Below are 27,322 nucleotides of genomic sequence, written 5' to 3'. Positions count from 1 at the left end.
TGTTCAGGAAGTCTATGATTATGTAGTGACGCTGACCTTTTAGGATCATGCTGTGAAGGTTTGAGGAAAGCAATTCAATTATGCACCAGACACAAAATTTAAAGACTCATCCTTTGCACTGAAAAAGTCTTTCACACCTGCTTAATTGAAAAAGTGCAAGGCAACATAGGAAAATTTTTATCTAGCATTTTTCCCCTCACCTCCTTTTTTTCCTCCAGAAAATAATATTCCAATGCCATTTCCTCCTTTCTCTTCTTCCTATATTCACAGTCCAGCTTAGACCCCAAAGACAATCTCTTTTTCAGCTATACAAACACATGCTTCTTTCCTTGTCCTCTCTCCCTTTCTTTCTCCACCCCTTTCCCTAGTGATTCCAGGAAGTCTCTTTACTTCCTTCTCTCCCCATCTTCCACTCCAGAGGTGAAGAAGACCCATTTATTATTTGCAACAAAAACTGGGGAGTCACTCACTGTACAGTCTTAAGTGAAACTGGACCTAAAAATGACCTGGAAGCCTTGGTTGTGGAAGTTCTTGAAAATATGTAGAATTCCTCTCTGGAAATTCCATAAATCTTGGTCTTCCTCTGGTCAAACTTGCTTCCTCTCTAGCCTCTGCACTCAGAACCATTATAAATCATTTCTTATTCAATTGTGCTCTTTTTTCTATTTTTTAACTGCAAGTAATCTTAACTGTTCTTTTCCACTACATAAAAAAATCACACATGTATTTTGGCTACATTTTATATTTAAGGGACTTCTGCTGAATTGCTAGGAAATGACATCACAATTTATGACATTGTTTCCACAGAAGAATACTTTTCCAGTTCTAAGAAAGTGACTCAGAAATGAACTTTTGCAATACAATCGGCTTGCAATTGAGCAGTACCTATACTCCTCCTTGACCTTGGTTGTTTAAAAATAAAATAATAAGAAGAATATATTTTGATTTTACATCATGTACATTTCCCACCCCTCCCTTATAAAAAGAGAAACAAAAGCAAAAAGAAAAGCAGCTCTAAAAAAAGCAAAACTAATCAACATACTGCAAAGCTCTGCCGTTGTATACAGTGATCCACATCTATACTCCCCACCTTTGCAATGACTTTTAAACCATATTTGCACAAAATTCTACTCTGGACGCCTCCTTAGCCAGTTTCTTTTAAGGACACCAGGAAACTCTCAGTTCTTTTGCGGCCATAAAAATCCAGCAGGAATTTATTTGTGTACCTGGGGAGGAATTCTAGCTGAAGAGGATGGTCCGTAGGAGATTGAATTATTTGTCCCCAGGGAGAGGAGACTGCTCATACTTGGCACAACTTTGTTCCAAGCACCAAGAACAGTCAGAAGCTGGGTCACCCCACAACCTACAACAAAGCCTGTGAGTCACAGGTGGCTCTGGGGCCAACGCCACCCTCTGTGCCAACAGGATCCATGTGCCCATAGAGACAGAAGCAGGAGACTCTTGGAGCTTCACATTGGTCGAGCCAGAGCCGGAGGAAGATCTGGGGAGTAGGAATGGGGGAGGGGAGAGGAGGATGTGTTGTAGGGCAAGGGAGATCTCAGGAAACAGTTCCAGGTGTTTTGGGTGGGGAGGGAGGGGAGGCAGAGGACACGCTCCCTCTCACTTGCTGGCTTTCTCCTTCTTGCCAACCAGCTGCACAGCCTGCTCATTCCTACTCTGCGGAAGGACCCTTTAAATTCAATGCCTTAAGGCAAACCTCCCTCTGCCCCTCCCTGGTTGCGGCTCCCCTTCCTGCAGTTGCAGCTAAAACCATTCTCTAATGGATAAACATGCTCCTCTAATCTTCTCTATAAACCTCGTGGTCAGGGAGGGTACACTGGAGACACGTGCCAATCAATGCCTCTCATGTAATTAATGCTAATGGAGAAATCTCCTCACGCTAAGAAGGCTTTAGACAAACTATCCTGGACCATTCAGTTGAGCCCAAGGTCTTAATAGTAAAAACGGGCTCCATAAAGGAGGCCATGGAGTGTGACCCCCATCAGCACAGGACATATGTCTTCTCCTGGCACCATGACCCCACGATGGAGCATGCTCAGAGCTGCCCCTCGCCGGGCACCCGGGATTACCAGTCGTGATTCCTCCCCGAACGAGCTGAGACGAGTCCCGAAAGGAACTCGTTAAATAATACTGGATTTAATGAGCAGAGCAGTAAATAAACTCTGGGCTTCTTTTCCCCGCCAGAGCATAAAACAGCTATCTTGTCTTTTCCCTCCTCAAGTCTCCCAGATTCTGTAAGGATATGCTGATGAGTTCAGGCTGTCTAGGGATCCCTCATTACCTTATGTATTTCTGGGGTCTTTTTTAAAAAAGCTGATTTAAAAGAAAAAAGTGATGAAAAAGCTGCCTTGAGCCCACTTTTGAAAAGGCCTTGCCCCTATTTAGGCCCGTGTCAAGTCAGGATATTGAAACGAGAGCCTGTGTGTGTCTCCTGTATTGGTTGGGTCACTCCCATAATAATAAGCATTTCTATAGTTCCTTAAGGTTGAAAAGCACTTCACAAATATATCATTTTTATTTTGCTGGGCATGTTATAGTGATTGTAACCTGCTGATGTTTTTACTCGTTTCACATGGGTTGGACCCCTGCTGCCCTTTAGAATGCTCAAATTCTGATTTCCGTGAAATTAATTTCAGAAGGGATGTAACCTGAATTCAATTCAAGAACCCTTATTGTCTCCATGACCACCTCATGTTGCTCCTTGTGTTCTGGGATTGTCTGGAGACTGCTTACCCCAAAGAAGATTCTAAATCCAATTAGCATCTCTCCTAAGCAACAGAACTGAGGCTCCCCTGGATCCCCTAATTTCCACAATCCAGGATCCCTGAGTTAGAATTGACTTTCAAGGCTTCCCTGCTTAAGGCTCCTCCCCCTTGACAAGTGGTCATCCGGCCTCTGCTAGAAGGCCTCCAATGAGAGCGTCTGCCATGTCCTGAGGCAGTCCATGATGCACCGGGCAGCTTTTATTGGCTAGAAGCGTGCTTCCTTGCAGCTAATAGTCTAAAGCATTTGCCTAGCCATTAGCCTGAACCACGTGCAATCCCAGGAGATGATGTGATTCTAAATGTCCACCCGTGATAGGGCTGATAGAAAGTCTCATTACCTTACTGGGATGGACCATCAGGCAAGGGGAAAGAGAGGGCATTTGGGGGGTTGTCCCCCACTCATCTACCTTTCCCATCCCCCTGGGCATCCCTGAAAAAATTGCCGTCCCTGAGGGCAAAGCCCTGGACACAGGTGCCCTACTTAGGAATACAGAAAGAGCCCTGGACCCCGCTTCATCTCCCACCTCTCCCCTTGCAGAGAAGCTGGCCTGGGCTCCTCATACACAGGACTTTCCCACAGTAAGCAGCATCTTCACCTAATATTGTAGCCACTTGTGCCGACACGCGGAGGGACACGTACACGAAGCCCTGAGTACCCACCAGCCCAGTGCAGGCCATCGAGAGCCGGCCCAGAGACTTCCAGTCTCGTCTCTGACACATTTCAGCTTTCTACTTCAGAGTAATTCCCTTGAACATTTGGTTTTAAGGCAGCTCTCTAAGACTCTAAAATACAGAGCCGGTGAAGGTCTGGGAGCGGGAGCTTTCTCACTGGGTGTTCCCAAGATCAGTGAAATCTTAAAGGTCTGGGTTTTTTTCTTAAAGGATTACCTAGAGCTCACTAGAAGCTGAATTACCGTGGCTGTTGCAGCGGGATGTTTCCACGAGCCGGCCATTCTGGTCATAGCACGCCATGGCCTGGTAGCGGTAGCCTTGTCCGCACTCCTTGATGTCTCCTTGAACCTTCATTCCCAGGCCCACCTCCGCTTTGCCTTCGGGCAGGATGCAGTCCGACCAGTTGCCCACTGCCTGGGCGTTGTACTTGTCGCAGGGGCAGAAATGAGTGTCAATCAGAGGGTAGAGCTGGGAATTTCGGCATTTGTCTTTCTTCTTACTTTTTCCTGAAGAAGAGAAGTTACAAGCCTGTCAGTCACCTGTAGGGCTGCCCATGCAGCAGGTGCCAGGTAACTACGGGAGGGTGGCCATTGGCAGCCGGCTGGCCCCTTTCTCAAGGTCTCCCCTGCTCCTTCTGAGCCATGGCTGTGAAAGGGCGGCTTCTCCCATCCCTGAGCCTTCATGGACCAACTTTTGCCCATATTGTGTCCTTCACAGCTCCATGTGTCTCATTTCCAGCTGACAAAGCCCTCACTGTTCAGAAGCCCACCAGCCCCACACAGATGATGGAGACCCCTCCATGGTGCCCTTTACCCCAATCGGACTCTCACTAATGGAAGGCCCAGAAGGCATTTTCACCCTGAGCTTCTCTTTCTGAAGGTGAGGAGGGGGATAGGCTGCCATGTGCACAAGAGTGTATTTATTCTTGTGTCCTTGTTATGCTCCAGGCTGTGAGGTCTGGGATTTCCTGCTTCCTTTTGGAGCCCGCAGTGGCCCCCTCCCTTCCTGAACACTAATTAGCTGCTTGTGCTTTCTCACTGGGTCCCGGCTTTGGCCAGCGCATTGTCTTACATATGAGACATTGATTTAAGAGGAGAAATACTAGATGCTGTAACGAGGATTCCATCATTTTCCCTCAAAGTAGATAAAATAAAATGTATTTCAATGTTGAATTGGTTGTTCAGCTCCACAGAAGTGCAAAATAACCTACTGAGGTCTAGCACCATCTGCATTAGTTGTGAGATATTGGGATGGGGGTGGGGGAGAATGGGGAGGAATATACCCAGAGCTTCCAATAAGGCAATGTGGTGCTTTGGCAAGACTGCTGGATCTCAAGCCAGAGGTCTGGGTTCCAATCCTGCATCTGCCATGTGACCTTTGGAACAACATCTCCTTCTCTGGGTCCCAGATTCTTTATCTATAAATCAGAGGGTTGGACTTCTGGGGCCCTTCTAGTCCTAGGTCTTGAATCCTCAAATATTGGTTTATTTTTGTGATTCACAAAAATAAATGCCAACAAATCCAGCCACTATTATGAAAAGATCCCCCCCCCCCACAACCTCCTGGTAATAAGGGCTTATTTTAGGTGTCCCTGGCTCTTGGTCTCCATTGCTGGGATGGCTCCGGGCCGGGTCTCCACAATCACTCTTATGACTTCTTTTAAATTTGTCCAACCTCATGATTAGGAACCTGGATCTAGTTTCCTGACCCGTGAATGGGTCAGGTTGAGGTTGTAGGTGAGGAGTACGGGGTAGCAGAGGAGACCCACGTCCTTGCTCTAGCATAAAACCTTGGTCAGGCTTTGGGTTTACAAGATCCACTGCAGGATCCAAAAGGAAGTCCGAAATCCCAGACCTCAGAGCCTGGATCATAACGGCGTGTAAATATACTCTTGTGCACATGGCAGCCTGTCCCCTTCCCTCCTGAAAGAGAAGCAGCCAGAGATACTCAGGAAAAAAAGGCCTTGTGGTCCTTCCACCAATAAAAGCCCAGTTAGGGCAGAGGGTACCATAGGGGGTCTCCATAATCACCACAGCAGAATTGTCCTTTGTACGGTGAGGGCTTTGTAAGGATCTGGCTCTAGCTCAGGGAGGATTTCACATCCTCTGAGTAGATTCAGACAAGCTGAAAAAATATCATGTAATCATGAGTTATGTAAGAAATCCGATCAATCCGGACCTCTTAAAAAATTCATATGGTGACCCTTGTCAGCTGGTGACTCCATAAGAACAGAGGTTCAGGACAGCCCATTACCCTCAGCCACTCCTCAGGGGTTCAGCAAGGACTCTGCATCTGGCTTTCTCTACCTGGGCTTTCCAACCTCACTGAAGGTGAATTGAGTTCCCAGGCCATTCTTACCAACAATTGAACGCTTCCTGGTCCTAACCGCACCACAGTCTCCATTGCATGAGGAAAACTTGGACCAGTTAGTGAACTGACAGTCATCTTGGCATGGGATCTGGCAGGCTTGGGTTAGTGCCGGTAAGGGGCCCGCGTACTGAAGGCACTCACTGACATCAGCCTGTCCTCCATCTTGCTTGCGACAAGTGATGGCTGGAAAGGAAGAAGAAAAAAGGAGGACAGAGCTTATGACCGAAAGGAAATTTTGTAGTCTGTAATTACCTGGGAATAGCCACATATGCACAGGAAGAGTGACGTTTTTTGTCTCTTGATTCACAAAGAAAACCCAGAAGAATATAAAGATTGTCAAGAATCATGTGATCATCTTTGAATCACTGGCCATTATGACCAACTTATAGTTCTTCTAATCACAGAAAATACTCCATGGCTTCCAGCAGAAAAAAGCGCATGGCCCTCTGCTACCAGTAGTTCCATACTGGAAGCTATCCCACTAATTGTATTCATGTCACATCTTCCTTTTTCACATGTGTATGAAAGCACACTTAGGAAACAACTTGAGTTGTCATGGAGATCTGAGAGGGGCTTTGAGACAACTTCCACTCTCAACAAAGCGTGTTAGCAAAGATGCACCGAGTGCCATCAATAATCGGAGTTGTCCACTCCACACTGGTTTCAATGAACTCAGCGTGTGCATTGATCCAAGACCCAGAAAATAGCTGACCCAAATAAACATTATATTGGCAATTGGATGCTCTCTTGGCAGGCTTTCCACTTCTGTATTTCATGAAAAATATTGGAAATCTAAAGGCTTTCCCAAAGAGGGTAACCAGGATGTGGAAGGGCTTTTAGTGTGCATGGAAAACATGTTCAGTTAGCTGGAGAAAGAGAAGTAGGATTGAAGACAGTCTTCAGTCATTTGAATATGGTTCAGATTGCTTTTTGGCCCCAGAGTGTGGAATCGTGCTCATCGGGGGGGATTTTCAAAGAGACAAATTTAGGTTTTGTGATAGGATGTCACCCTAACAAGGATGGTCATCCCAGAGTGTTAGGGGCTCCCTTGGGAAAATGAGGATTTCTCATTTCCAGAAAGTTTCCAATAAGATCTAGATGAGCCTTCTTTGGCTCCAATATCCCTTCTTTGGGGGGATATTGTAGAAGGAGATTCTGATTCTGGTGTTGGGTAGACTTGATGGGTTCAGTGGGTCTTTCAGGTGCTGAGATCCCGTGTTCTTTAAGAGAAGGGAAAAGCTACAACTTATCTATTAATATTTAGGTTTTTCCCAATTTAACTGACTTCGCCATGCATTTATTAAGTATGAATGAAGGGCAAGACACTGGCAAGAGAGAATCACAGCCATCCCTGACCTCATGAGACTTCCATTATACTGAGGGGAGGGGAATACAGACTGTATATAGGAAAATAATTACAAAGCACATATTAAATAATGCAAAGTAACTTTAGAATGCAGAGAAAACTAGAAATTGGGGTAAGCAGGAAAAGTCTGTGGAGGAAGCAGTGATGAAGCTATGCTTTTAAGGTATCTAGGAGTTTTAAAAGGCAGAGGTCAGGAGGGAGAGAGTTCCCGAGAATGAGGATGACCTGGGCAAAAGAGAAAATGTTATATATAAGGACAAGCTTGTAAGCCGGTGTGCCTGGCACAGAGAGGGCAGAGAGGGGCAACAGAGGGAGGGAGCCTGGCCAGGACAGGAGAGAGATTTCAATATTAGCATGGAGAATTTTTTCTTACTGGAGAAAAAGTGAGCCATCGATGATTTTTGAGTGTTAAGAGTGACCTGGTCAAATAGGTTTTCTACAAATATCACCTTTGTGGTCGTATGCAGGATGGAATGAAGACTGCCTGGGTGATCAGTTAGGAAGCTCCCTTGAGAGTCTGGGCAAAGAGTGACCAGCACCTGGGCGAGGGCATTGGTCATGTGAGGACAGAAAAGGGGACAGATGGGACAGATGACAGAGAGGTAAAATTGATAAGATCTGGCACCTGATTAGACATGGAATGGTGAGAAAGAGGAGAGAGTCAAGGATGATTCTACAGTAAGTAACCAGAGTGACTGGTTAAGGTGCAGTAAATAAATAAATCTGTCTTGGGTTCCATAGTCTTATAAATAAATCTTCTCTCAGTTCATGCCCAGTGGCACTGCTGCCAGGCAGAAGGCTGGTAAGGAAACAGAACCAATTACATTATGGAGGTTTACATAGCTTAGCAAAATCTCTTTCCTGTTTTTTTATCCCTTTTCTTCATAACCATAAATTTACAGGCTTCAAAGTCTGTCAGCAGCTTAAAAGGGTGATGTATCTGTAAATACACCAGGACAAAAGATTCAGTGGGGAAGATATGTTGTATTTTCCTGCAGAAGCGCTCTTTTTGTTGAGTCCAATTTTGGGATGGTTTGGTAAGGAAATGTAAGAAGGACTCTCTCCCTCACAAGCCTGTGTATACTATAGTTCACAGTGGTATTCCCCTTGCCAGATGATAGATGGGAATCGTGTTCAGTCATTTCAGTTGCGTCTGACTCTTTGTGACTCCATTTGGGGTTTCTTGGCAGAGATACTGCAGTAACTTGCTGTTACCTTCTCCAGATCATTTTACAAATGAGGAAACTGAGGCAAACAGGGTAAAGCGAACTTACTTAGGGTCACACAGCTAGTAAATGTCTGAGGCCAGATCCGAATTCAGGAAGATGAGTCTTTCGGATTCCCAGCACTCTGTCTGCTGAGCCACTGGTTGGCCGGTAACATATACAGGATGCTTAGCGAGAAATTGACCGCAGTCTCCAAAAGAGAGAATGTGGAAAGGAACTGGGGAGAGATATTCCAGGAGACTGAAAAAGTATCTTGAGATTCGGGTTCCTGAGAAGTAGCGCACTCCAGAGTACTGGGATTTTCATGATTCTGTGCAACCGGCAAGATCCAATCTGGGATTTTCATGATTGTCTGTCCCTCATCATAAGAAACCAAATGACTGACGTGGGTGCTGCCCTATTATTCTTCTCACCAGTCTATTGGTCAACTGACCAAGGGCAGACAGGAAGGACTCCTAAATCTATTTTGTGCTCCTGTTGCCCTAGCTCAGGGGGCCGGCTAAGCTCTGCTCCTTGGAAATTTGGGAGGAGCCAGTTTTCATAGCAAGCTCTGGTGCTCGATCTCTGCCGACTGCTAATGACCTTGCACTTCATTTTAAGCACATTCTTTCTTCATTGCTAGGAAGATTATTTGCGACGGGTCTGGGGGAACTTTAGAGCTTATGAACAATAGAATCCAGAGCCTTGTTAGTGCGAGATGACTTTAGGTAACCCTAAGGAGTGCTGAAGATTTTAAGTTTATGACCCCAAGTTAACTTAATAATCAGCAGCTCTGGCTTATACAATGATCATAAAAAATCCGTGAGAAGTTTGGTCAGGAATCTCAGATGACTTGGGTTCATACTGGGAGGAAATTTTACTTTTCAAATGCAGGAAAAGGGTAAGAAATTAACTTCCTCCTGTTAGGCAAGAACAAATCAGTGTGTGGAAAGGAAGCCATCTGGCCTCCTGACTTCATAAAACCTGAAGCAAGTTTCCCAAGGAATAAAAACAAGGGAGTTTCAACTGAACAATGACCACAGAAACAATGTAGGCAGCTCAGAAGCTTCTGTCTCAGTCTCTCTTTAACAGCTGTATTTATGACTGGAATTTGTGCATTGTACATAGTGGGTCTAGCTCAGGTCATCTGCTTTTCCTCAAATTTTCCAACTGAGCCACACAAGAGAGGGAAGCCAAGTTCATGGTTTCTTAGAGGATAGAAGTCTCACGTAGGGCAATGGAGAAGGGAAGAACCTTGACTTCATGAGATGCGATCCAAGACATTTAGATCATAGAAGACAAGACTCCGGGGTGACATGAAACCTGTCTTCAAGTTCTCAGAGAGTTGTCATGTGGAAAAGGGATTGGATTGGTTCTGCTTGTTCCCAGAAGGCAGCACTAGCAGCAGAGTCTAAGTGAGCGTGGATGTCACCTCCCCATCAAAGCTGGTTCCAAAGGGAACCAGCTGCTTCAGGAGACTTCTCTTCCCTGGAGGCCCCTAACGAAGGCTGAGTGATCACCTGTGGACTATATTAGAGTGGAGATTCCTGTCAGGTGTAGATGGTCACCAGAGTTTCTTCCAGCTCTGAAATCCAGGCATTCCATGACTTCTTTAACCTTCCTCTGAATGGCCGATAGTGCCATGGGAGACAACATCCACCTTGTAGAAAGGACCATTGTTCTTTTCCAATTTCCAAAGACCATTTCTGTTAGCTATAAGGGAGCACGCCAAACCAAAAGTAGATTTTAGGACCTCAAAATGTGAACAGAGCTTTAAAGTTGGATGCTACCAAAATGCTACATGGGTTACCCACCGTGTCCATAGTGGGGACAATTCCTGGGCTTAATGGCATAATCTCCTGGGAGCCAAGAAACAAGAGGGTGATATACCCATAAAGACCATTTGGGTCTTAGGGCTTGCAGGTGTTAAATATGTTTCTACTCTAATCACCGATAGCCGATTCATTCCACAGTTATGGGTTATGGCACCCAGGGATGGTAATTAAAGAGGAAGGATAGAGAAGTCATATTTGGCAAGTGTGTGAGGCTGAAAATCTGTGAGCATAATCTTTGTTGTGATAAGATAGCTCTGTACTTATCAGCACCCAACCCATCTTGCTCTCTGTCAGTCCTAGACTTTCCCCTTCTCTGAAAGATTTCATTTACAGATGCTAGTGAGCAATTATGTAGCACCTTAATTTTCATTTTATCCTCATGACAACCTCAGGAAGTAGGTGCTAATATTAGCCCCATTTTCAGATAAGGAAACTGAGGCAAAGAAGGATAAGTAACTTGCTGGGTATCACATAGCTGTCAAATATCTGAAGCCATATTTGAAGTAAGGTTTTCCTTATTCCAAGTCCACTGCTCCATCCATTGTAATATCACCTAGTTGCTTCATACCTGGAACTTTCCAGGCTAGAAACTTGTAGCTCTCTGTCTGATTGGTGTCAGAAGTGACACTAGAAATGGGAAACTAAATAGAGGCTTGCATCTGGGCAAGCCTCTATCCTTTCTCTCCAACTTGTGTCTCCTTCCACTTCCCTGAGCAGCCCTATTGGGTGAAGACATCAGGTATACCTGTACCAAATTAAAGGAGCGATGAGACCCTGCATGAGGCAAAGGCCAGACTAGAACAGTTGCTTCTTGCTTCAGAATCACCCCTTTCCTCCTTCTGACATGGGCCAGTTATCAAACCAGACCAAGTTTCCCTTGATTGCCAAGTCCTGCCCTCTGGAAGTCCGTGGTATCCTTTCTGCTTGTTGGTTGTAATCCAGATTAAGTCTTGCCCCTCTGCTCCTTGTTTCCTTCCCTCTGAACAACACTTCCAGAATTGCAACTTGATATATCAAACCTGCTCTTCCTGCATTGGGGCAAGAAATAAAGAGAAGGGCCAGGAACATAGGAGAGAATTCGCAGTAGGGTGAGGGTAGTTTAGTTACCATCAGATACCATGCTAATGGACACATGGGCCTATTGTTATAAACCAAAGGAGCTGAAACTCAGAATACACACAGTGATATTAGCCAAATGAATGGGGAGAGTCAGGAGGGTCCAATAAGTTTAAGCAGGAGCCCCATCAACAGACGGAGCATGAGATCTGGAGTCTCAGGACCTGGATCTTACACCTTGTGTGATTCAGGCAAGGCAATTCTTCTTTGTGGAGCTTAGTTTTCTCATTGATAAAATGAGGGGTCTGGACTGACAAAGTCCTTTCCAGTTTGAATTAAAGATCCAACTCAGAGTGTTTCTCGGGTGAAATGAGTTTTGGGAAGATTGTTGGAAAATAGAGCGGTCATGGATTAGTAAAGAAGATTTATGTGGACGGACTTTGGGGGGGAAATGGATTGCGATTAGATACTGATTAGAGAAAACAACAAATTTCATGAAATAGTCCCACATGTTCAACTGTGCACTCGTCAAACTTAGAATTATATGAACTACAGCCTGATGGAAATACGCAGTAGAGATTTGAATAATGTGACACAAAAAGAAGTCCATGGCAGAAAATGTTCAATCCATGCCCAAGGCAGCAGAAGCGGCTGTGTGTCACCCACCAAGATGATCTCTTGCTCAGGGGGCACAGAATGGCTCATCTAAGATAAGAGCACTGGAGCACAGATCAGGCCCTGGAAGCAATGTTTAACTGAATGGGAGATGAGATGAGTGATTTGCTCAGAGGCTCACAAGGGAAGCCACGAGTGAGAAGGAATCGATGAAAACTAAAAAGTCAAAGGAGATTGATTTGCGTGAGTTAGTTATTAAGCGACCTCATTGAGATAGTAAATAAATCCTGGGTGATAAATAAGGTGAGAGGCACCCAGCTGTTGATCGCAGGGCTGTGAAGCTTAGGTGGGGAACACAATTTGCAGTAAGGGAATGAAACTTGGCTCCTCATTTCTCTTTGTGACTGACACGTGAGGGAAAGCCAAGGGTGTCGCATTTGCTTTTCTGATCTGATTCAAAGCAGTTACCAATGAGGTACAGCTTCCTTGGTACATTCAGGAATTATGAGAAGGCACTGCCAGGGACTACTGGAGAAGAGGGAGCTTGAAGCCCATCTAGAACATCACTTGGGAGTCAGTGAGAATAATCATTGTCAAAGTATTCCAGAAACCTCTATGGGGCAAATGTAATAATTAAAATAATTAAATTTGCTCAATTCCCATTGACTCTTTTGATAGTTAAATTCATAGTCACAAGCAATAGATGCAAAAAAGAGTTGGGTCAACATTGTTATTTCTAATCATATTCCCTCTTGCTAATCCAAAGTTTCACCAAGCATTCCTGTTACTTAGAATGGGATAAGAAAAGTCCTTTTAACTTTTATTTTGCCTGCAGTAGCCAGCATTAGGACCCTGGAAATTATCTTGAAACTTTCACAAACATTAAATATGTATGTGAGGGGAGGATTATTCACCTTTTATATTTTTTTTGTTCAAATTTCGGAGAATCTGTGCCAAAATGTTGCCATGGAAATCCCAGTATCAGAGAAACTCAGAGTTGAAGGGAATAACCATATTTGATCACAAATCCATCAATAAGGTCTTAGACTATTGGTCATTCAGCCCCTACTGAAAACTTCCCACCCAGAGGCCTCTACTACCTCCCCAAGCAGCCCATTCACTTTTGAATCACTTTAAATCTTAGGAAGCTTTTCTGTGATGTCAACTTAACTCTTTCTAAGCAATTTCTTCCCCTTGTCTCTTGTTCCGACCTCAGAGAAAACCTACTCCACATATTTCATGTGTCATTTCTTCAAATTATCATTCTTTTTTTGAGCTTCTCTTTCCTAGGACAGTCATCCTATTGATTATCCTTAAAAACCCACTCCAGGCTCCTTTATGGAGCCTGATTGCCCTCTCCTCTCAATAGTCTTCTCAAAAACACTAATTGCCCAGGACTGCATCCTAGGTGGAATCTTATCGGAGGAGAGAATTAATACTCAACTTCTTCTATCCCTCCCTTAAGAATGAAGGACAGCCACCAATGTAGTTTAGGTCTGTCTAGCTTCTGTGTCACACAGCTTATATTTCATTGACACTGTCAGATCTTTTTTTAAACAAGCTCCTTTTGATCCCCATCCTGTTTCCCTGTAATTGGGAAGTTGATTTTTTCAGTTGAAGACTTCAAATTTATCCTTACTTGGCCTGTCATGCTGATAACTGGAAAGGCTTGTGGGAGATCCTGGCTGTCATCCCACATTCATTGAGCTTAAATCGAAACTCTGAAGAATGTGTGATGGAGAATGCAGATTAAATCCAGGTTGCCTGAATTTGGCTCTTCCCATACTTTCTTCTTTTTTCTTTAGGTCCTATGCACCTAAGGAAACTTGCTCTGGATTCTTCCTTCTTTCTTCTTTGGGAGTCATAAGCATGGATAAATTCAGCCATCTTCTTCTTTCTTCTCTCTCTTGTCGAAGTTGAGAACTTTATATAGATTAGTTTCAAGGTAGACCCAACTGGACTCAGGAGAGGTGATATCTTCCTTTAAGTAACAGTTCTATGCCACATGTCTAAGGTTATTTTAAAGATTATATTGTCATTATTTGAATTATTTGCATTTGGGATACAGATGCAAATTATCTGGATATAGGGATTAATTGAATACATTTGTGGTGAGTTAGGAATTACTCTGATGATGTTGCAGTCTTATCGACAGTTTTTGACGGAACAGACTGCATAGAATTTCTTAAATAACCTTGCTTTTCCAAATTCTTCCTGGAACAACATTGGGTTGTATCTTCTCCATACTAGCTACTAATATTCATATCATATAAATGGTGGAGAAAATCCTCCCTTCTGTGAGGACCTCCAATGATCTTATCATTGAGCTTACCTGTCTCTAGTTTGCCTCCAAGGAGAGAATGAGACAGGCTGTATTAGACACTTTATGGAAATCTAGTCAAATGATATATTCAGCATCCTTGTGACCCTCCCACTCATCTAATAACTGCACAATTATGACAATGAGGCTCTTCCTCCATGACTTACACTGGAGGTGGTCATGTTGATTTTCTATTCTAGATGCCCATTAATAAACTATAATTGTGAAGGATTTCAAAGGAATTCAATTCAAGCTAACTGAAAGAATGTTTACAAACTCCATTTTCTTCTGTCTTTTTAGGAACCAAGATATCGTTTGCCTTTTTCCAGCCTTCATGCTCTTTTCTTACTTTTCATTCAGCAGTAAGACTTCCAGTTCTTTCAAGAACTCAGCAAGGGCAGTCAGGGACTATCTTGCCAGATCTTTGCTTACCTTCCATTTCAGTTCTTTGTTAACCACTTTTTTGTTCTCTCCTTCCCAATCCAAAGATCATTCTCTTAAATCAATATTGATTTAGTGTCCTGTCCCTTGGGAAGACAGCTCAGCTCCCTGAAATGATTTGTAGTCAGTCATTTCAAGTTCCTATAACTGACATCAGCCTCAGGGCAGGAGAAACAAAGTCAGAGCAGAGTGTACAATGATGATAAATAGCACACACATATCTCCTTGCTACAGGCACACTAAATGCCAGCTCTGTCAGCAGCTACCATCAATGGCAAGCTTGCAATTAACCCCTTCCACAGTGCCCCCAAAGTAGAAGTCAGAGTGTGATACAGAAATGACTTGAAGAACTGGAAAATGAAGTGTGCCGGGCCCAACAGGTGACTCAGTGCCCAGTTTTTCCATTCAACATGGCTTGGTTTGACTATGTAGATGTGGAAGTATGATCCATTTCACTGGATACATAATACTCTTGGGATGGAAGCTATGAAGAGACCAATTCCTTTCTTGATGCCATCTTCTTTCTCACTTCCCTCACTGCCATCTACTCCGGGCTGGTAATGACCACAAGGCTGAACTTCCCGATTTCCTTGTCCTCATGCTCTGTGCAGTATAACATAGATTCACCCTCCTGGAGTACTACTTTAATTGCTCTCCCACTCAGAATGTTCATCTCCATTGACCACTTCCTCTGTCATTCAAGGTATTTCACAATCTGTTTCCATCATTTGTTGCCTGGTTTTTTATTCCTCCCTTTGATTCAACTAAATTGATTTACTTAGCAACCCCAAAGATGCCTTCTGCTTTCCCAACTCTCGACTTGTTTATGTCATTCCCTTAATCGCAACTCACTCCCACCACTTTGTCTATCAAAAACCCATCTCAGCTACATGTGACTCCCAACCACTGGCAGACTCCTCCTTTTTCTAAGTTCCCAGACCCTCAGTCTCCCAGAAGTTGCTCGCTGTTGACAGAAGTGGCTGAACTAACTCCCTTAAAGGATTATGAGCTCCCAGAGGGCTGAAGCAGTCCTACATTTCTCTTACTTCCTACAGTACTTGACAGAGCTTAATGGAAGACTGCATTGTGCTGAGGGGCATTTGGGGTTGGCTCCTGAAAGACATGCTTGCCAGTTCTCAGTCTGGGAGCGCTCCTCTCTCCCTGACACTCAAGCAGGGCCGGAGCTATTGTCTTACTTGGCAGTAGTGATCCAATTTATTTCAACAAACTTATTTAGCATTGACTCTCTGCAGAGCTCTGCATGGGATGATGGTGGAGATGCACCATGTAGATGCAGTTCTTGCATCCATATAGCACACAAATAAATAGTTTAAAATCAATCCTACATGAGTCAGTGAGGGGCAAAAGAGGACTCAGTGAAGTCTCATGGGGAAAGTTCTAACCAAGACCAAGGGTTCTGGCACATGAGCTGAGCTTTAAAGAACAGGAATAAATACATCTGGAAAGGGGAGAGAGAGGAAGGACCTTTTGATCTGGGAAAATGAGAGGGAAGTCATGTTTTGCCCCCGGTCCTAGCTTTAGGAGATTTCCCTCTTTGTAGTGACCATTGAGTCAATGCCTCAACATGATATAGTCTGTGTTCCACCCCCATTTTTATTTGTCCCCCTTTTTTATTTTCTAGAAATGTTTGAAGGGACAAGTCTTAGGCTACTCCATCTCCTGGTAAATTCAATACACCTATGGCTTAATTGCTTTCTAAATCATCACTTGCCTCCTCTCTGGTAAAAATTTTTCCAGTTACAGCTAAATCAAGATGTGCTTTGTCATGTCTGCAACAGCTGTTGACTTAATAAACTTTCATTCTAGAACCTGGAGTCTATATTGCCAAGGAAGCAAATTAAAAATTATTAGAAATAATATATGAACAAGAGGTCAACTGATTATATTTAGAGAAGACTAAGAAAACATTGACCTGGAGAGGACCTGAGTTCAAATCCAGCCTCAGCCACTTGACACTAGCTGTGTGATTGTAGGCAAGTCAGCAATTGCCTCACTAAAAACTGAGTAATGGTTTTGAGTGTTTCATATTCAAAAGTTGCAAAATGTGATCCCAACATCCTCTTCAAGTATCCATTTCAACTTCTGCTCATCAATTTCTCCCCCAGACTTTTTGATAGCATTAGTTTGGAAAGCACCTTCATGGTACACTGAGATACAGAGGGTGCAAGAGCTGTTTTAATTGCATTTGCTTTCTTGGTGGACTTTTTTGGGGGGGGGGCTTTTTCCATGTGACTATTTTCTTACATTCTGTCCTAGTGTCATATGGAGGAAAGAAGATCAAAGGTAGAAATCGGAAAGTCAAGAATAGAGACAATTCTTATAAATCTATTTCAAATGGGAATTGTCAAAAGTTGAAATTCTGCTGCAAGGGAGAGACAGTACAGAAGATGCTTCTAAATTAACTTTCAGGTTATATTGAGAAAACCCAGAGCTTGGTTACAGGTCTAAGCTGATTAGTTAATCAGAAATGATTGTCCAAGAGGTCAGAGTGTTAATAGGAAGAGGCGATGCTCTGTTTACCCAAAGGAAAGTGATGTACAAGTGATCATTGCTTCTAAGGTGAAGTAGAACTTTGTCGTGCTGTGATTAGTGATGTGTGTGTAGTTGACATTTATAACCTTAAGCTATCACTGCCCTATTTGCTTTAGTTCTTGAATTCTTTAAATGATGGTTTTATAACCAAAACTTAAACTCAACACATTTCCCTTAAACTGGATGCCTATAATCCTGTTAGTTCCTACTCCCAGGCACCCAAATTCAAAGTGCAGAAGTATCCAAATCCTCTACATCTTCTCTCTCCCTCCAGCCCCCAAAATTCAATTTGTTACCCAGTCCTGTTGACTGTTCTTTTGACAACATCTCCCCATAGCCAGCCCTTCATTTCCATTTTGACTTCCCTTAGGTCAATTCAGGATCTCAATAGCTGAGACCTGGGTTGCTATTACAGATTGCTACTTGGTCTCTGGCATCTGGTGCCTTAGAAACCCTCCTTCATAGCACCAATAAAATAAACTTCATCATGCTTTGTGTTGCTCTTCCTAAAATGTCGCCACTAGATTTCTGGTTAAAGAGTGTCAGAACTCATCAGCTCTTCCATTTGGTTCTCCTCTACCTTTATATCCTTGTCAGAATGGTCCCCACAATACACCTGCCATGTACCTTTTTCATCCCTTGCCTGTGACCACTTTCTCTCTCTCCCTCGTTCCCTCCCTCCCTCCCTCCCTAGACAAAGGGGGAGGGTCACATCATTGAAATCCTGAAGCAGAACACTTCCCTGGAAGAACAGGAGGCTTGCCACCAGAGTACTGAAGTTCAGATTAAGGTTCTTCCCCTTCTCTGTAAGTTTTTTTTTTTAATTAGTGTTAGGTTAGTTCAATTGTGTCTGACTCACATTTTCATTTGGAGTTTTCATGGCAAAGATACTGGAGTGGTTTGCCATTTCCATTTCCAACTCATTTTATAGATAAGGAAACTGAGCCAAACAGGGTTAAGTGACTCGCCCAGAGTTACACAGCTAGCAACCAGATTTGAACTCAGGAAGTTGAGTCTTCTTGATTCCATGTCCAGTGCTCTACTCATTACATCATCTAATTGTCCCTAAATATGTGATTACAGGGGCTTATTAGTATTTTCCTCTCATTGTGCAGTTGTTTTAGTTGTGCCCGACTCTTCATGATCTCATTTGAGGTTTTCTTGGCAAAGATACTGAAATAGTTTGCCTTTTTTCCTCCTGCTCATCTTACAGATGAGAAAACCAAGGGAAATAGGCTTAAGTGACTTGCCGAGGGTCATACAGCTAGTAACTGTCATAGGCCAGATGGGAACTCAGGTCTCCCTGACTCCTGCTCTGGTGCTCTATCCCTTGCAACAACCAGTTGCCTGTAAGCATGATCTTGAGCAATTAATTCTTTCTGAGTTTCAGTTTCCTCATCTGCAACATGATGGAATTGGACTAATGGATCTCGGAGATACTTTCCAGTTTCTATCTGTGAGCGCAGATCCTTTCATGCATTGAAGTACTATCAGTTTTCATTTTATCTTGATGTTCCATCTCTCCATTGAACACCTTCAATGCCAGGTAGAATGACTCCCTCACAGCCACGTGTCCATAGTTGAATAAGAGAAAAAAGGCTGGGGTGCTGTCCAGGTCCTGGAAGTAGTTTCTGGTATTGGAGAATTAAGGTCTTAGAATGAATGACTCTGGTGGTAGCTCTCATTTATATTACAAAGCACTGAGAAGTCAAGGGACCGAGTCATGGAACTAGCATCTGGAAGAGGCAAGAATGGAATCCACATCCTCCTGGCTTTGAGGCTGGCTCTCTAGTCACTGGAACAGGCTACTTTTACACAGATAATTTTATCCCCATTTTACTGGTGAAAAAGCTAAGTCCAAGAAATTAAATGTGTTAAGTACTGGATTAGAGACTTGAACTCATCTGGCTCCATGAGAGTCCCAACATTTCCTTGCCAACAATTGCTTTTATGTTTGTTTCTTTCATTCTGAATCTGTGATTTCATAGAGATGTGGAATTCCCCATGAAGGGACTCCTTCTGCTCACATAGACTGGGAGCTTCTCTTAATTTAGTCTTGAGAATTATCCAAATGACCGCATCAACATCATGTATGTGTCAGACCAAGCTTTGAACCCAGGACTGTGAGGATAATTCTTTATTCAGGCTGCGACTCTGCCTCTAGAACACTAGCTATAAATCTACTGGATGTTGTTACAAATCTGCACAACATGGCACAGAAATGGCCCAAAACAAATATAAAGAGGGCTTGGTAGGTCAGGCAAGATGAGTATTGGAGCAAAAAAAGGGAGCCACTGTATACTGATATCAGTCAGGTGCTAGTAGGGTGTTAGAACCAGACCTATCTGGAAACATCAGAGTAAAAGCAAAGGTCATCTCTAAGTTGGGGGAGGAGAGAACAAGCATTTTAAAGCACCTACTAGGCATATGACTTTGAGGTGGTAAAACCAAGAAGAAGCATCTAGGAACAGGCTGCCCTGAAAGGACATCCACAGCCAAAGGCTCACCTCCAAATCAGGGGCCTCAATGCTAGAGAGTATGAAGGAAGCCACAGATCCATCCCAGGACCTTGGAGACAGAAATCCTCATGGACAGGGGCAGCCACTGTCCTCCTACCTGGTGCTAGTAGGTGCCACCTGCTGCCCGTGGGTCCCACCTGCTGCCCAGCAAAGCCTCAGTGGGCAGGGGCAGCCACTGTCCTCCCATCTACTACCCAGCCATTAGGTTCATCCTTTTTCCTCCCTCCCCTCCTCCAGCCTGTTCTGCCCATCACTGGCAAGAACACAGGGAGCTTCCCTCAAGAAGCTGGGGCTCCTACCTCTGGCCTGGAGCCCCGGGCCGCAGTTCTCATGGGTGCCGGGACTGTCCTGCCTCATGGACCATGGCACCAGCTGGCACCGGCGCCATTTGTGAGTTTTCCACCTGAAAGAAATACGCAACTTGAGTAAGTGGTTTGGAGGAAAGTGGAGAACCATAACCACCCCGTGCCAGGAGACTCCTCCCGTGAGCAGGGGGCAACCTGGCAATATTGGTTCTTTCTTTTGGCTGATTGTAATTTAGGGCTTGTGGCGTGGGACTGTTTAGAATAGCGGTAGGAACCCCGTGGCCCCCAAACGGCTGCTCCCCTGGCATCTTAGAGTGGGCAGTCCCTTCACATGTGGGCAGCTGGAGGCTGCTCTTGGATTTGGGAATCCTGCGAGTCCCTACTCCCAGTAGGCAGCCCTAGAATCATTCCCTGGAAGGGATCCGAGGCCTGAAGAAGGAGAAGCTGCAGACAAAAGGGCAATTGTCCCCCCTCTGCTCTTTAAAGTCCAGCTCTGGCTGTGGAAGCCACACGGAGGCCTTGCTCTGTCCCCTGGGACATTGACAGCCGCTTCCCAGCTCCTTCCTGCTCTTGAAGGAAGTGTTTCCAGTGAATGAGCCGGACCTAAAGCTTTGCCCTGCTCGGGTGCTCCGAGTGGGGCTGAGAGAGCGAGACAGGAGTCTCCCTGGGCCATGAGAGGGACCACTCTGCAGGCGGAGCTTCAGCGCGTTGGGCCAGGAGGGGCAGGCTCCATTATGACCCAGGGGATTGACTTTTCACACCTTACTAAAGGCAGGACTTTTGTGGGCTGAGTTTTGTGATTAGTAAACAAATGAAAGAGCCTGGGGGGCAGGAGGGGGATGGATAAAGTTCCAGGCCCAGATCTAACATGCACCGACCTTGGCAGCAGTCCTGGAGCCTCGGGCTTCTCCCTGTCTGGGAGGTCCCTACAGCACTTGCTGCAGAGGCTATGGATAGAGCTGGACTTGGAGGGTCTGAGTTCGAATACCAAGCCTGACACTTGCTGTTAGGGATGGGGGAATATCTTCCGGACCGGTTTGTTGTGGGAAAAGGGGGCTGAGGTGCTTGGCAAGCCCTAATTCACTTTCACTTATGGGCTCCGGCTGTTCTGGCCTCAGGGGGCGGTTTTGATCCACCTCATTCCCGTTTGGCCACGCATTGGCCCCAACTGTCCCTGCGCTGGCAAAGCCCTTTCCCTCTCTTCGGGCTCCCAGAATCCTCCTTTCCCCTCAGGGCTTCCCGGGAGCTGTCCTTCTGAAGCCTTCTGATTACCTGCAGCTGGAAGGGAGCTCCCCTTCCCTGAAAGTTCCTTGGCCCCTGGCCCCCTGGCCCCAGGCCTGTGGGGCAGCTTAGCGCCCCAGAACAGTACAAGCTCCTTGAGCCGGGGGCTTCGTTAAGGGCCGAGGGGGTGCCCCGCCCAGAAAGGCTTTCAGTCCTTGCTGGGACTTGGCAGCCTGCGCAAGGCGAGGCTTCTGCTCGGGACCCTGCTGGGCTGGGGCTGGGAGGCCCGGCCGTGGGCAGCCAAAAAGCGTGGGGGACGGGCCGGGGTGGGGGTGGGGGAGCTCCCGCGCCTGGGGCTCACCTGAAGCTGTGGCAGACCTCGGGGGCCGCGCAGTCCCTTTCCTCATACAGAGACTCCAGGCAGTCGCGGCCTCCGTTGGCAGGCAGCTGGATGATGACGCGATTCCGGGACTGCTTCTTCACCGCGGCGGCCCCTGAAAAGAGGCCGAGGAGGGGGTGCTTTTAGGCTCCCGGCCCCCGCCCCGAGACCAGGGTCCGCAATCAGCTCTGGGGGAATGCCCCCAACCTTCCGGGAAGCAGGGTCGGGATTTCCGTCTGGGGAAAAGGCCCGAATGGGGACCAAGCCAGCAGGGCTCGGAGGCGACCATTGGCCTTTCCAGAAGCCTCTGAGTGTGTCCCTCCTCCAGGGAGCCCCGGTACTGCCTGGTCACGTCCGGGCAATGGGTCTGCTGGGGATGAATGACGGGTCTCGGACAGAGTGGACGGCGGCCTCCTCCTGCCCACGGAGAACTGGTTTGGGAGCGACCTTGCTTGATCAGGCTTTTAAATAAAGTGTAAGAGACGGGCAGAAAAGCCCAGAGGCCCGAGCGCCCCAACTTTAGCGCGGAGTAAAAGCCCGGGGCGGGAGGGCCGAGGAAGGGGGCCGGGGGACAGGGAGTCCTGGCTCCGTCCCAGCACGGCCGGGCCGCCAGTGGCCTTGGGCCCCCTCCCCTCCGTGGCTCCTCTGCGGAGTCAAGGGAGTCAGGGTCACAGCTCTAGAGCCAGAAACAACTGTAGCAGAAAACATTGACTCGAATCTCGGGACAGATGAGGAAACGGAGGCCGGCAGAGGGTAACTAAAGTGGCCAAGGCCTCCCAGGTGGGACCCCAAGCTTTCTGCTCTATTGGCCTCTGTTGTTTCAGAGATTCGGGGTCTCTGAATCCCAACACATCCAAGTCTGGGTGGATATACGTGTGTATACATGATATAGAACGTCTCTCTGTCTCTCTGTCTCTGTGTCTCTGTGTCTGTCTGTGTCTGTGTCTCTGTCTCTCTGTATGGGGGGCGGCGTCTGACCTTAGGATGCTAGAGAACTCCTAGCATGGAAACTTCCCTGCACCAATGTAATAGCGACTCCGGGCTGCTTTACAGACTGGGGGAATTGCCTGGGAACAGAAGGAGCTTGTCTGGCTCGTCTCTGCCCACGTAGCCGGTGTGTATCCGAGGGTGCATTTCAATCCCTCGCCTCCTGAGTCCAGGGCTGACCCCAGACGCCCCTCGGGATCCTTGTGGACTAACATACAAATGCTCTGATGCTTCAAGACCGAAACCTTTCCCTAAGCGTCACGTGAAACGTCCCAAAGCCCCCCACGGGGCTTTTAGAGCCAGAGCGAGCCCGGTGCGGTCCCGCCGGACGGACAGTGTGGACAAGATGGAGAGCGCCGGCCCTCCCGAATCCCAGCCTGCCCCCGGCTCTCGGCCGCTTTCCCGGACTCCTTCCCCCGGCTGGGATGCGGGGCGGATCTCGTTAATGCGGCTTCTTCCTCTCCTCAGCCCCCGCCCCATCACCCCGTGGCCACGGGGGCCGCCCGGCCCTCAGCTGCCAGGGGCAACACGTCTTCAAACAGGGTTTAAAAGTGCAATTGTATTTGCTGGTGACTCGCTTCATTTGCAACGTGGAGCCAGCAAATTGTTCCAGTCATTTCCTATTCACGGGAAGCAGGCTCCACATCTTGCTTCGAGTGGCGCTAAGGCGGGGGTGACGCCATAAGCCCGGGGGTGACGCGCTAAGTAAGGCCGGGGGTGACGTGCTAAGGCGGGGGTGACGCTCCCAAGAAGATTGGCTGGGTCACTTTGTATTTTCCAAGGATAGAAGAGTTTCTGGGGCTCCTGAGCCGTTAAGAGATTTGCCCACAATCCCACAGTCAGTAGGTGTCTGAGGCAGGACCTGAACATACATGTCATTATTCTCCCTGAGAAGAAATGGAGATTGGCTGGTCTTGAACGCAGGGCTTGCCGACTTGCTCCATATTTCAGATGCTCCTCTTTTAGAGTCACAGCCTCAATTTACGGAAATCATTTGGTTGGTTTGTACCAAGTGGATGAGAATGTCTCTCCGTGTCTAGGCCATTGTTGGTGCTCATTAAAGCTCCCCCCTCCCGGGCTCCCTGCTTGAAGGTGAGTGTTCAGAGTAACAGAACAGTTGCCTCCACAAACATCCCTCCGGCCTTTAGCAAATCCAAACTTAACCCCCGGATTCCTGGGTCTGAAGCAGGGCTCCAGTTTTTTCTTGGGATGACAATTAGAGAATCGAGGCACTTGAATGATTTCTGCTTGGAAACGATATTTTATTCAGATTTGTGGGAACTCTCGTTGAGCACCATTCAGGGGGTTGCCGGAGGCTTTCAGATGTCCTCCCTGACCAGTGTTGAGCTTATCACTGAGGATTTCTCCAGGCCCATCTGGGGGAGGTGGGACACCATCCTCAGTGACAGCTGCTCCCAGAAGAAGCCACTGCTTTCCTCCATTATCTGCAGGATTCCCAGGTAACAGTTTCTCTCCCGGCTGCTGAAAAAGAAGCAGCCTGCTCCCCATTTTAATAGGTCCACAACTCCAGACAGTGCTTAACAAATTTAGAATTACCTGCAAAATCTAATTAGAAAGAAACATCCTGTCCCCACATTAATTTTCTGCTACTATTATCTCTCCTAGGACGCCAAACTTCAGTTAGCATTTTTAATTGTGGGTCGCCCTCAATGTAATTTCCCTGGAACATAAATTATTCACACTCTGTACACAGTAATGAGAAAACTTTCTCTAGGCCACCTCTGGGTCTTGCTCCCCAGAAGTTGACGGTTTCCATCCCCATCCCACATCCCCATCCACCACCTTGCCAGTCCACAGCCAGTCATTCTAACTCACCAGAGGGACATTCTGTTGGCTCAAGATGCTGGTTATTCTTTCTTTGAGTCCTCGGCCTTTAGCCCTTGATGGCTGCAGGGGCAAAGATTCGGAGCAGAGAGAAGCCTTAGAGGTCACCTGGATCACCTCTCCGCATCTGGCTAATGAGTTGACGGAGGCTTGGGGAGAAGAAGGGATGGGCCTGACATCAGCCATGTGCTGTCCGGAAGGGATTCAGACTGCCATCCTCCTCTCCCTGGACCAAGCTCCCTGCTCACAGGACCCATGGCTCAGGATGGGGCTTTTCTCGGAGATCACTGGGAGAACCAAGAGTTGAGATTCCCAAAGAAGGAATTTAAAGAGCACAGAGCAGATCCTTGATGAACATTTGCTGAAAGTTAGTGGAGAAATGAAGGACAGGGCAGAGCAGTGGGAAGTGCTGGCTTTGGAATGGGAATCTTGACTCTTTGAACTCTGACCAGGAAGACCAAAAAAAATCCCTTTCTCTCTGTGTCGTCTCCCCTGTAAGATGAGTTGGCTTCTAAGGCCATCCTCCTTCTGTGTCATCCCATGGTACCAATGGGTGCTGGGATCTCGGCTTTGCTCTTTCCAGCAGAGAGACACTCTCTGCTCTTCTGATTGTCAGACGTGGAGCCCAGGGACCAGGAATACAGCCACGTGAACAGCCTTTACCACCACAGCTAATGAAAAGTCTTTTGTCAGTGACTGGAACAGAGCAATCGCTTAATAGTTTGTTGATTGACTGATTGACTGAGCTGACAAACTCTTGAGCTAGAAGCTGGGCACCCGGGCAGACTGAGTTGGGAGGAGGCATGCAGAAAGCCAGCCACAACTGCTCAGGCAGGCCAGAGGGAGGAGGTAGCAGGCAAGGGAAGGCAGAAAGTAGGGCAGGAAACAGATGGGAGTCTTCCCTTGCGGTTTGGTGTGAGAGTGGCAGAGGGCCATGATGTACAGGAATGGTAGCTGCAGGCCTGTGTGGGGAAGGAAGCGCCTTTGGAGGGAGCTCTGAATGATCACTGACTCAAGTGTAGCTCTGCCCAAAGGTTCTTGACAGGCCATATTTATTGTTTTTAAAGGTCTAAAACAGAGTAACTCCACTCGTTGACTCACTGATCCAACTGTTCTCAATGTGGGCAGTCTTGTCTTAGCCATTTTATTGACTCAGAGCCATTTAAAAATGGAGGAGAAAGGATGCATTGCTGGACCATCTCAGGAGAAGTGGAACAGGAGCCCCCATATCGTATCCATTCGCCAAGATTTTCTCTGAGAGTTCTTGATCTGTCCCTTCTGCTTTGGGCTTTGGGGCTCAGCGTAATTTTCTTTTGCTTCTTCCCCTCCCCCAATTAAATAGAAATTAATATCAAATGGCTTGCTATTAGTGGCTTTTATGAAGCACCAAGGATCGAATGACATTTGCAGGCATCTGCATCTCATGGAACAAGCTCAGCTTTTGTAATAATAAGTGACAGTAACTAATCACCAATTACCAGGGGCATTAACACACAGCTCATTACCGAATCAGCTAGAAGGAAGGAATATTTAGAAGCTTTAAAGAAGGAAAAAAGGCCAAGATGAAATATCTGGAGAAGAGGCTAAGCATTCGCTCTCACGTCGTCACTGTGTCCTTCGAGGCTTCTCTTGCCTCATTGGATCCTGGAGGTGATCCGGGCTCTTGAGGCTCCTCCAAAGTCCTGGGAGTTCTCAACAAGCTGTTAAGGGGCTGATGGGGTGCCCAGTGATGAACTGTGTCTGCTGCCTGAGGACCAGCCTCATCCAGCACAGAGAGGCTCATAAGCAGATGTTTTCTCTATGGAGTGAAATGTTTTTTGGGTCCCAGCAATTCACAAAGACACCTTCTGAGAAAGGAGGGGCTGCAATTTGTCCCAGGGAAGAGAAGGCGCCCACTGAGGTAACTGTGGGACTATTACATAATCATATATGCACAAAGAAATGGATACTTTGCAATAGTCTTAAGAGAACAGTGGGAACCTGGAGAAGATACATTGAGTCTTTGGGGATGGATTGGCCAGTTTTGTTTTTTAAGTTTCTTTTGTCCTTAAAAGTTAAATTGGATTAAAAAAAGAAATTTTGGGGCGTGACCTGATTGGATCAAATAAGCAACACACATCATATTATAGATTTCCTAATAACTACAAAAGCCTTCTATACATTTGAAGTTAACAACCAAGATTATTGTATTTTTACGAATGGGAACTGGAGTTCTAGGTTGACAGGTTCCGAGATGACCCTGGTTCCTGGGGAGTGCTACCTTTTCCGGATGCTTTGGTGGGGGTGCGGTGCTAAAGGGGGAATTGAAGACAAGTCTGCTTTCCTACCCCCAAACCCTCGGAGAGCCATTCCCCAGGGAGACACGACCTCAGACGTGATCCAGTATAGCTCTTGGATTTTACAAAAGAAGGAAGTGTAGGTCTGGGATCCTAGAGGAGGGTTCATTCAGCTCTTACTCGTAATGTAATGGAGGCTGGGCTGAGATGACATCGGAAAGAGCCACCTGAACTTAGAAATTCAGAGAAAAATAGAGAGGAAGGAACCCTGAAGAACAACTTGCCCAGAGTCACCCAGGCCCCAGAACCTCGCTCCTCAGGATCTAAAGGCAGTGTCCATTCACCATGTCTGGCTGCTTTCCTATTTGCTATCTCATAGAGCCACAATATTTTGGAAGGATCAGTTCTTTGTTGCTATTCCCCAAAGCTCTGGCTTCTCTGCTATTGAGCTTTCAGAGTCCTGCTCTGTCAAGGGCAGGACTTTCAGTAATTGTCAGTAATGGGACTAGTTCTACTCTCCATTGGGCTGCTGGAAACATGGGCCTGGAGCTCCAGCCAGTTGAGCTAGGAT

At 46.3% G+C, this 27,322-nt stretch overlaps 1 protein-coding gene across 5 annotated transcripts in view; it reads right to left on the bottom strand.

Annotated features, from left to right (window-relative positions):
• THSD7A (thrombospondin type 1 domain containing 7A) overlaps positions 1 to 27,322 on the bottom strand; it is a 294,643-nt gene that overhangs the window by 37,724 nt on the left and 229,597 nt on the right. For all 5 annotated transcript variants that reach the window (XM_031940732.1, XM_031940733.1, XM_031940734.1 and 2 more), the window contains 4 exons: positions 21,626 to 21,758; positions 20,038 to 20,141; positions 5,817 to 6,011; positions 3,701 to 3,964 (listed from right to left, as the gene is read on the bottom strand). In XM_031940732.1, coding sequence (XP_031796592.1) covers positions 3,701 to 3,964; positions 5,817 to 6,011; positions 20,038 to 20,141; positions 21,626 to 21,758 — 696 coding nt within the window. The remainder of the gene's footprint in view (positions 1 to 3,700; positions 3,965 to 5,816; positions 6,012 to 20,037; positions 20,142 to 21,625; positions 21,759 to 27,322) is intronic.

The sequence above is a fragment of the Sarcophilus harrisii genome, chromosome 5, assembly GCF_902635505.1.
Source record: "Sarcophilus harrisii chromosome 5, mSarHar1.11, whole genome shotgun sequence".
In the NCBI taxonomy this organism is placed as follows: Eukaryota; Metazoa; Chordata; class Mammalia; order Dasyuromorphia; family Dasyuridae; genus Sarcophilus; species Sarcophilus harrisii.
The sequence above is the reverse complement of the archived record's forward strand: the minus strand, read 5'-3'. Positions and strand labels throughout refer to the sequence as shown.